The 11615-nt window shown below is 32.2% G+C and overlaps 1 protein-coding gene across 1 annotated transcript; it reads left to right on the top strand.

Moving 5' to 3' along the window:
- Positions 1–268: 268 nt before the first annotated feature.
- Positions 269–6472, top strand: LOC133797010 (probable sulfate transporter 3.5). The gene is made up of 12 exons (XM_062234760.1): positions 269–687; positions 833–1040; positions 1358–1529; positions 2011–2076; positions 2183–2296; positions 3861–3977; positions 4104–4230; positions 4414–4700; positions 4971–5161; positions 5258–5337; positions 5564–5640; positions 6094–6472. The coding sequence occupies exons 1-12, from the start codon at positions 363–365 to the stop codon at positions 6286–6288; spliced, it is 1959 nt and encodes a 652-aa protein (XP_062090744.1). The 5' UTR covers positions 269–362; the 3' UTR covers positions 6289–6472.
- The last annotated feature ends 5143 nt before the right edge of the window (positions 6473–11615 follow it).

Here is an 11615-nt window from a genome sequence, read left to right as displayed (position 1 = left end):
TTATACTCAAATATTACCCATTAAAATTACAGTAATTTTAATAAATATAATTGGTTAACCTACTGACACGTAAATATATCTAATGTTTAGATGGATATGTGACCCGCATCATTATTCAATAGTAAATAGTAATGCCACCTCTGGGTAGTTTTATCAAAAATGAAAAGAATGCCACCTCATAACACACGTATTTCTTTCGCCCAGTACCCACTACAAAGTTTTATTTTTTCCTTATAAATACTCCCAAACGATCCTCTACTACTACTACTCTTTCATCTCCAACAGCCCTGCCCAGCTCTTAGCCATACTCACTTTAATTTTCTGGATCGTCCTCATCACATACAGCAGGGCATTCGCCGTACATGGAAACTCAACTAAAGTTCGATCACAAGGCGGCAAAGGTGAACTTCTCTGAGCCGAGAGGATTCGCCACCACCCTCCGATCCGATCTGAAAGAGACCTTCTTTCCCGACGACCCCTTACGCCGCTTTCGCGACGAAGAAAAGCCGCTCCGTCGCGCCAAGAAAGTTGCCAAGTACTTCGTTCCGATCTTCGAATGGCTTCCGAATTATAATTTGCGTCTTTTTCGAATGGACTTGATTGCTGGCCTCACCATCACCAGTCTTGCTATCCCTCAGGGAATCAGTTACGCCAAACTCGCCAACATTCCTGCCATCATTGGTCTTTGTAAGTTTTTTTTTTTAATATATAAATTTCAACACACGTGCATTCAATTCAACATAAAAAGTATATTAATTTTATGATTTGTTTATTCATATGGATTTAAATATTAATTATATATATTTTATCTTTATTGATTAATTAACAACAGACTCGAGCTTTGTACCGCCGCTTATATACGCGGTGTTCGGTGACTCAAAGCATTTAGCGGTGGGGACAGTGGCCGCGTGCTCATTGCTCATCGCTGAAACCATCGGGAAGGTGGCGTCGCCGGTTTTGGAGCCAACATTGTACCTTCATTTGGTCTTTACTGCCGCCTTCGTTACCGGCATCTTTCAATCACTTATAGGATTTCTAAGGTTAGTTTTAAAAACTAGGCTAGTATCTTATCCTTAAAAAAATGACAATTTCAGATTACCGATTTTAACGAGTAAAAACAATCACACACACATATATAAATATATATATTTTAATAAAAAAAACAGAATATTTTTTATCTTCTGAGCAAAACAAAAAAATAACCATAATATTTTATCTCCTGAGCAAAAAAAAACAATATTATATTTTATTTATTTTTAAATGATAATAATATCCTAATCACGAAGGGGGTGGTCCAATATTTTTTTTTAATTACCTATATAATTTTAGAAAATTAATAATAAATAAAGTTTTGCAGATTGGGAGTGTTGGTGGACTTTTTATCGCATTCTACTATTACTGGCTTCATGGGAGGAACCGCCATCATAATTTGCCTTCAACAGCTCAAAGGCTTCTTGGGATTGAAACATTTCACGACCAAAACCAACGTCGTATCTGTGGTTCATGCAATCATCATTAATCGACATGAGGTTTGTTTTTGTTTGTCTTCAATTATCCGAAGCTTATGGTAAAAACAAAACTTGAAAAAGTGTTGGTTTGGCACTGAATAACTATACCCGGCGCGATGTGATTTTTTTTACCATAAACAAATTGACCATGTGCTATCTATGTACACAATATAATTATTAAATGAAATATATAATTATATCTAAAGCAAAAAGTACTTAGTAGAAGTCTTGAAATATGGACACATGATCTAGTGCTATAGTATGATATGACCATATTACCCACTCCATCATGACAAATTGGAAGATTTGTTAAGATAAAAAAAAATATTGTATCGTAACTGTTCTAGAAAGTGAGCAGATATATATATATATATAGTCTTATGGGTATTCTATGTTTGAATCAACATTCAGCTACTACCTATTACCCAACAAATTTATAAATAATTTTTTTATAAAATAATAATAATTGCCAATTAATTAATGCCAATCTTTCTTTTTGCAGTGGAGGTGGGAGAGTGCACTAGTGGGCACAATTTTCCTTATTTTTCTTCAATTTACCAGATATATTGTAAGCTCTTTCTACACTTTTAACAAATATATATAAATAAATAATGTTTCTACTATTTATATTTATATTATACATTAATATATATATATATACGACAAACTTTCAGAAGCAAAAAAAGCCAAAGTTATTTTGGGTTTCTGCGATGAGCCCTATGGTGGTCGTTATCGTTGGCGGTGTATTTGCTTATTTGATCCATGGAGCGGAGCATGGGATACAAACCGTAAGTGTCTTTATTTGATATGGTGATTAATTTGAAATTACTTTATTCTACTAATAATACTATATAAATAAAATATATTCAGCAAGCAAAGTACAATGTTTAATTTTATTTAAAAAATTATTAATTATTTTTTATTAAATTTTTATGATTATCATATAAATTTTAAATAAATAAATAATATTATATATAAAAGAATAACATAAATATATTAAAAAAAAAATATTTATGTTTTTTTTTAAAAAAATAATACAATAACAAATTATTATAAAATATTCATAAAATTATTCAAATCATTACACCTGAAAAAAATATTTGTTTATTCTTAATACATTGTATTATAATTATATTTATAACATTTGAATTTATATTAATATAATTATTAAATATTTATTGATGATATTTTATAATATTTTAATTTATATTAATATAATTAATAATTATCTAGTTATAATAATGATATTTTATAAAATTTAAATTTATATTAATATAATTAATAAATATTTATTTTTAATTATTTTAAAAGTATATTTCGTTAAAGTTAAAAAAAAAAACCCTTAAAATTAAATGATGTTTGGTAAACAAATCGGTGGTAGTTATTTTGTGATCCTCTTATTCCTCTCAGACGAACCTTCTAAACAATTTGTTTATTGTATCCCCAAACCAAAACATTTGTTTTAAGCTAATCAAACTTTGAATTCTTATTACCATAGCTAGCAACAATGAATTTATTCCTAACTACAGAATTGTGTCCTCTCTAAATTGATGTGCTACCAAACTTTGAAGTAAAATTTACGTACCCACTTTCTAAATGATAACACTTGTCTGGTCTTGAGGCACCAAGAAATTATAACACTCTCTTGAATTAATTATGAGACCATATATTATATTAGCTTTGTAATTGTTTAGCTTGTAACAATGTAATCATCACATAGTTGACGTCTTTTATGCTATTATTGATGTTATATATTGGGGGTTTCATTTAATTTAATTTTTTCAACTATTATATATTATTGACTATGATTACAAATATGCCAACAAAAACTATATGATTACAAACAATACCTGCAAAAATATACTTATATATATATAGTTGGCAATTTTTATTTTACATCGCAATAATTAAAAGAAAAATGTAAATTAAAGTATTATTTAGTACAACTATATAATTTTTCTACTAAATAGTAACATTTAGTCATAATTTATCACTAAGTTCTATTTAATCACAGCTGCAATTTTTTTTTGTTACTTAAATTTTTTATTCGCAAAATAAGTCATTGCTAAAAATAAGATTGCTCTTTTTTAAAGAGAATTGCTAAGGGGCACTACTGGTGCCCAACACCACAAGTAGGTGGCATACTGTTATTGGTGCAATCCAATATCGGGTTCCACTTATTTGAATTCAATAAGGATTATGGGGTATCGCTAACCAATCATGAGGCGACACCTCATGTAGTGTTGGGCACCTTAAGGTGCCAAATAGCAACACTCTTTTTTAAAAGATAATCATTTTCATCATATATATATCCACTTCTGACAATCAATTCCAACTTTATTGTTGGTTTAGGTGGGTGATCTGAAGAAAGGCATAAATCCAATTTCCATTCATTATTTGAACTTTGACTCCAAATATCTACCAGCGGTTCTGAAAGCTGGGATTGTCACGGGTTTCGTTGCTTTGGCTGTAAGCATAATATATTTCTACTAATTGTTAAATTTTCCTTAGTAATTTTTTCTTTCTAAAAATTAAGAAAATATAAAGAAGAAGAGATGAGTGGTCAATTAAGCAATTATTTAATTATATTTGCAGGAAGGAATAGCTATTGGAAGGAGCTTTGCTATCATGAATAACTTACAAGTTGATGGGAATAAGGAAATGATTGCCTTTGGCTTCATGAACATTATTGGCTCTTTCACTTCATGCTATTTGACTACCGGTATAAATATATATATATCTTTCATCAATAAATAAAATTATACTTAAAACATATTTTTATTTACGAGCTGAATAATAAAAATGGACTAATTATTATGTTACTTTGGTGACACATAAATGAATGAATTAATTAATTATGTATATATATATAGTTTAACATGAGTCTATATATTATACAATGAAGGGCCATTTTCGAAGACGGCGGTGAATTACAACGCTGGGGCGAAGACGGCAATGTCGAACGTAATAATGGCAGTGTTTATGGCGTTGACGCTACGGTTCTTGGCTCCTCTGTTCAGCCACACGCCGCTGGTTGCTCTATCAGCCATTATCATGTCTGCCATGCTTGGCCTCATCAACTACGAAGAGGCTATTCACCTCTTCAAAGTCGACAAGTTTGATTTCTGTATTTGCATGGTTGGCTTCTTAGGAGTTGCCTTTATTAGCATGGACATCGGCCTCATGCTCTCTGTAAGTACTATAATCTTATCCATCCATCAAATTAATTAATAAACATTTCGTATTCATTTACACTTTGGTAACTAAAATAGTACTATACAATTAAATTCCAAAACATAACCAGTGTATCGAGTCATTTTATAGAAGTTTGTATATAAGTAATATATATTCTTCCTACCCCTAGTAATGTTGTGATCAAGTTGGACTTGAGTTGTTGTGTATACAGATTAATCATTTTCAGTCTTTTCACAAAGTTTTTTCTTTTTAACTTTACTTAATTAGGTGGGACTTGGCTTACTCAGAGCTCTTCTATACGTGGCTAGACCCGCCAGTTGCAAGCTTGGCAAAGTAGAAAACGCGACACTATATCGTGACACCGAGCAGTATCCCGGTTCGACAATTGTCCCGGGGATACTAGTACTGCAACTAGGATCCCCTATTTACTTTGCAAATTGTAACTATATAAGGGAAAGGTAATAGTCAACAACAAAAAGAAAATATAGTATAATATATATATATATATTTATGACTAGTTGCTGAACTTGGATCTTGTGTTGTGTTATTATTAGGATTTTGAGGTGGATCCGAGACGAGCAGTCGAATTCGAACTCAGGGGATGTGATTGAGCATGTTTTGCTCGATTTGACAGGTATTAAAGTGTATTTGTTTAATTAGTTACCAAGTATTTATTCCAATCGAACTATATATCTTTCTATGTCTATCTATCTATATAGGTCTAGTGGTGGAACTCCCGCCACTACCAAAATGTTGAGAACGAAGACGACAAATATTTGGTCTTTCTTTAGGTCCCACACACATTTATCTCTTTGGCTAACGCAGTGTTTCATGATTTGAAATTTTGTCATATTTGATAGGAGTTGCGACTATTGATGCGACTGGCATTGAAACATTGATCGAGGTTTGCAGATCCTTGTTTTCACAACATATTAAGGTAAGCCCTTAGTTTCAATCCAATTCAATCTATCGACTCTTCAATTTAAAAAAAAAAATCATGAGAAGCTGTTGAGTCCTTTGGTAACACCTAATAAAATAGTTTTTTATTTAATTAATTAAAATTTTAATAATTAAACAAAAAATATGTTTGGTAATTTTATTTTTATTTATTATTTTTTTAAATTTTGAAAATAAAATTTTAAAGTTATTAATTGTATTTATTATTTTTTGTTTTTAAAAACAAAAAACAAAAATAGTTACCAAATATATTTTTATTTTTTATAAATAAAGAAATAAAAATAAAATAATATTTTTATTTTTGTGTTTAAAAAATTTAAAAATAAAATTTTTATCAAACAGGCTCTTTATATAACTTTATTTATTTATTTATTTTTCAAAGAAAACATATATTTATTTGATAAAATTATCTTTTGGTATTTGATTGTGATAGATGACGATAGTGAACCCGAGGCTTAGGGTAATGGAGAAGTTCGTACAGTCAAACTTCATAGAGAAGATTGGAAAGGAGAATTTCTATCTGTCAGTGGAGGACGCAGTAGACGCGTGTAAGTTTTCGCTTCATGTGTCAAAGCAAAACGGCAACGTCTCTTCAGAACAACCCAATGTGAACGATGGAGAGCTCTAAATATGATCAAGCTCATATATATATATATATATTATATATAGTTTCCTCTTGTACATATATACTACTAAAGCTTGAAATGGGGTCAATATTTAGATCCTCGATCGCTTTAATTTGATTTGATGCTTGAGATATGTTGTCAATCAATTATATGCTAGCTATATTGTAACTGTTTCTTTTTTTTTTTTTTCTTTTGAAAAAAGAAAAAGAAAAAAAGAGAGGAGATCAGAAAAGAGATGTGACCGTTGACCAAACTTCAGTGTTAATTAGATTAGTTATATTATACTAAAATAATTAGCTTTTTTTTATGGAAGATCAAATCATTAGTATCATTATACGTATTTACATGTTGACAGACATTCAATAAAAATATATTGTTATATTTTAGATATTGTTCAAAAGGCTTGTTCTACGCTTTAAAAGTTGATTTGGTTGATGTTCATTTTCTTTCATGCCATCAACAATTACAAAGTCAATTAGGAGTATTGATCAAACCGTTCACATTGTACAAATCGTCCATACTACACTAAAATTGGTAGTGTGGAACTTTTTGTGGTGTAGTTATGAATTACATTTTGTCAAATTATGCTGCAGCTTAAATTGCACCGCATTGTTAAACATATCAATTTTTTTAATTTTACCACATTTGATTTTAATGCTATGTATTTATACAGTATAATATACATAATATTTAGAAAAATTATTATGTTTAATAAGATACTAAAACATGTTTTACTTCAACCTAGAAATATTCCTTATTAATTAAAAAAGTTACTTCTATATCACATTTTCTCTTTAGTTATGGATTTTATTATGAATTTTTATTATAATATTATTATTAAATTATTTGGTGGTATGTGTAAATCACTCACATCGCACTGTACCACACTGTATTTTTGTAATATGGTTTGAGGTCTATGATGTGTGGATGTGATTTAAAAAATTGTTCAAACTGTATGTGTAGTGCGATCCAATAAATTGGCAAAAAAACTACACTGTGAACAACTATTAGAATCAACTTAACCAACCAAAATAGATAACAAAAAGCAACTTAACCAACCAAAAATAAAATTAACATTATTAACCAATCGAACCAATAACAATAACATAATCAACACATAAAACAAAAGCAACTAAATTAACCACTAATATAAAATCAACCTTCTTATAGTTACCCTACAAAAAAAAAAACCTAATCAACAAAACATAAAAAAAAAAGTAAATCAAACCCATCATAACATATCATTTTTTGGCATATAAAGCCACTAACAAATAAATGTAAGCAACCAAAAAAAAAATTTAAATCAGCTACCAAAGCAAACTAATCAACTAAAATCAATGAGAACATAAAACCCTCAGCAAAACAAATCCAACCTAATGAACCTAATCATGTGTTATTTGGTTTGTGCAAGCTATTTTTTTGGTATACCAAGTAACAAATAAGGTAACGATTCTGTTCTACCAATATATATTGCAAAAGCCATGGCTTTCTTCAAACTAATGTGTGTGGGGAAGAGAATTTGGATATAGCCTTCTATACGGCAAGGCTGAAAAAATGAAAAATAACAAAAGTAAAAATAAAAGAAAATTTACATTCTATATTTGATTTTTTTTTCTTCAAATTATGGTATCTAGAATAAAGAGTAATTGGCGGTGAAAATACACAAATTTTTCTAAATTAGCACTTTAATACCTAAGTTTTTTTTTATAGCATAAATATATTCTGTTACCATTTATTGATAATCGTAGGTACCTCACTGTTATCTTCCACTTAAACTGCCAGATGTCGAGTTTTGGTTGGACCACGTCATTTAAAATTTGTACAATCATTTTCTAGTCTTGTCATGTCGAATCACTATTTTATGTCATTTTACCATTTTATTAATTTATACATAAATTAAAAAAATAAACAAATTAAAATAGAGATTCTAATTAAAGATCATTAAAAGAAAATGAAGATGTTGAAGTAATGGTTTATTAATATTCAGAAGTTCAAATATGTTTTGTTCATCAATATGTTCATAAACATACTGAAATAAATCCAGATTTGTTCATCAATACAACCCAAATTTATTCAACAAATATTATACCAAAAATCAATCTACATAAACACATAAACACTGCAACCAAAATTATTTCGCAGTACTTGAATGAGCCCATATTTTTTTCATCCAAACAAAGAAATTTCATAATAGATATGAATAATGAAAAAAAAAACCAATAAAAATCAAATCCATACAAGCTCATCTAAACCTCCTTCCACCCAAGACACTAGTCGGTAGTAGAGATCCACCAGAGACACAGACACATGTAAATACTAAATCTAAATCTAAGATCAAAGCTGTAATACCCCAAGATCCCTAATGAGGTTTATGGTTGGATTAGTAGGCAGAGAGTCATAATTGATTTATTATGTCATTAAATTATTATATGTATGTTTATGTGAGTAATATTATTATATGATGTTAAATGCATGCATGTGGGTCCACATTTAATTATAAGGGCATTTTGGTAATTTGGCCCGTTGAGGGCATATTTGTATATTTTGGTGCATGTTTGTGATTTATGGATGAGATCCCATTATTATGTGGATATGTTTGTAACGCCCCAAACTCCAGGGACCGTTACGGTGTGCCTTGTAAACAGTGCTAAACTCGCTAATCGAGTCATTTGGCCAAAATCGTGATACAAAGTATGATTAGCGGTTTAGGGATTAAAAATTTGGTTAGGATGTAACGTTTTACTAAAACGTTTAATATATACATTGGGATCCCAAAAATAAAGTTTCAGAGTCTATTACAGAAAATATTTACAACAGGCCGTTCTAAGCGGCAAAACAGGGTTCAACCCTAGTTCCACTTTAAACCTCGGCCGTGGCGGTCGAGCAGCTGCATATGTACACATCATCACCTAAGCTCTCCAACTCAAGGATGGTCCAGCTTCCTTTTGCCTTTACCTGCACCATGTAGCACCCGTGAGCCAAAGCCCAGCAAGAAAACACAATAAAGCATGATATAATATCAACAACGATCACAATAACCATTCATGACTATCAGTCCAAGCAAATAGGTGACAATAGCCAAAAGTCACAATAATGAGCATCGCTCCCTCTAGCCATGTGACGATAGGGTCACCAGAGCTTAACTGATAAGTGATTCTTCCTTAAGTTTGTTTAGGACAGGTGCAAGGTGATTAGTCACCAACATAACCTTCCTCACGACTCTAGAGTCGAAACTATGGACAATGTCCCTTAGCCATGTGACAAACGGTCACCGGGGTCATATACCTTGGCTATAGTCATCTGGTCGTAGACCAGGCAAGCGCTTATAAGTTCTTCGACTTTAGGGTCGGTCTAGCATTAATGCCATAGAGCCATTCAATGCGTGATTCTCGACTTTAGAGTCGGTCCCTGACTAGTCAGTGTCTTTCACTAGTAAGACATGCCACCAATCACATATCACATATTCCATATCCATAAACGAGGTATTTAGCATGCTTACTAAACAGGTATTAGTACTATTAAGGCCATGCATCAACACAGAGACTCAAGCTCTGAACGATATCATACTCAGTATATAAGGCATGTCCCAATCACATGTTTCTCATGCATCATATGCAATAAATCCAGCAATCTAACATGCACCAATAATAGCCATGCATGTCACGTTTAATAGTCAACCAACATGCGTCAATAATAGCTATGCATGTCATACATAGTAATCAACCGACATGCTTCAATAATAACCACGCATGTCATACTCATTAATCAACCAACATGCATCATAATAACCACGCATGTCATACATAACAATCAACCGACATGCATCAATAATAACCATGCATGTCTCATACATAATAACCAACCGACATGCATCAATAATAACCATGCATGTCTCATACATAATAATCAACCGACATGCATCAATAATAACCATGCATGTCTCATATACACAGGGTGCAGTTTTCTTACCTCAGATTCCAGCTAGTACCGATATAAGAACGATCCTTGAGAACGATCAACCTTTAAACCCTTAGCGGTCACCTAACCATAACCAAATATGGAACACCATTGATAACATGATAATCAAAGGTTCCACACCAATATCTAACCCCCAAGAGATCAATCCAAACTAATCCAAGTAGTAGGGACACTCCCGAGACCCATAGCTAAGTTCTCGGGGTCAAAACGAGCAAACGGGGTGAAAACAGGGCAAGGGCTGCGGCCCTAGCACCTTGGGCCGCAGCCCCCAGGGTTCTCTGAGGCAAGGGCCATGGCGCCCTCCATCAAGGGCCGCGGCGCACAAGAACAGGGCCGCGGCCCCCAACCCTGGGCCATTCCCAAACGTGTTTCAAGCACTCCAAATCCTCCAAAAACATACCCAAACATTCCCCAATCATCAAATCAAAGTTCCCAAGCTTCCCAATACTCCAAAACCCTCAAAACCCAAAGCTCAAACCGACCAAAAACTCAACAATTAACAAAGTCCAATTCTAAGCTTAGAAACTTTAAAAACTTAAAACTTCAAACTTAGATTACCTTCGATTGGGTTGTTTCTCATCAAATCCTTCGGTTAAGAAGCTTCTAATCTTTCCTAGGATCGCTATGCCTCGACCCTCGCTTGATTCCGACTCCCAGAACTCAAGATTTCCTCAAAAAGGCTCAAACGGTAAAACAGACTGTTTTGAGAGAGAACGAGAAGTTTCTAACGTATGTTCTTATCTGTCAAGCTACTTCAAGCTTAAGTAACCTCAAATAAAACCTAGTGCTTGGGGTCCCAAAAACACCCCCGGGGACATTATAGTCAAAACTTCCAGAATTTCACCCTGATCTCAAATATTCCCAATCTATCACCAAATAAACATTTCTATTACCCCAAAATTGACCCCGTTATAATAAAACCGCTAACTCATAATCTAAGATCGTCTCATGCCGCATAGCTCGAATATATCTCCATAATAATGAAATCTCATTCACATATTACAATATGCACCCAATTTACAAATATGCCCTCAACAGGCCAAATTACCAAAATGCCCTCATAACTATAAATACTCCCATATGCATGCATTTACCACCATATAATAATATACTTCACATGTACATGAAGATGATCATTAAATATGATTATAAATCAATTATGGCCCTCCCGGCCTCCTAATCAAGGTCCTAAACCTTACTAGGAAATTTGGGCATTACAATGTTCGAGCTATTCGGCATGAGACGATCTTAGGATGCAAGTTAGCGGTTTTGTCATAACGTTGTCAATTATTGAGATATTGGGTAATGAGAATGATTATTTAATGATATATTGAGAGTTGATAAGATTATG

Source organism: Humulus lupulus, chromosome 8 (genome assembly GCF_963169125.1).
Source record: "Humulus lupulus chromosome 8, drHumLupu1.1, whole genome shotgun sequence".
Classification (NCBI taxonomy): Eukaryota; Viridiplantae; Streptophyta; class Magnoliopsida; order Rosales; family Cannabaceae; genus Humulus; species Humulus lupulus.
The sequence above is the reverse complement of the archived record's forward strand: the minus strand, read 5'-3'. Positions and strand labels throughout refer to the sequence as shown.

What these genes read in the sequence shown, in the direction of transcription:
- LOC133797010 (XM_062234760.1), top strand. Translation starts at nt 363, where the DNA reads ATGGAAACTCAACTAAAGTTCGATCACAAGGCGGCAAAGGTGAACTTC. An exon ending in ACATCGGCCTCATGCTCTCT is followed by an intron (nt 4,701 to 4,970) that starts GTAAGTACTATA and finishes TTACTTAATTAG; the next exon opens with GTGGGACTTGGCTTACTCAG. An exon ending in TGTAACTATATAAGGGAAAG is followed by an intron (nt 5,162 to 5,257) that starts GTAATAGTCAAC and finishes TGTTATTATTAG; the next exon opens with GATTTTGAGGTGGATCCGAG.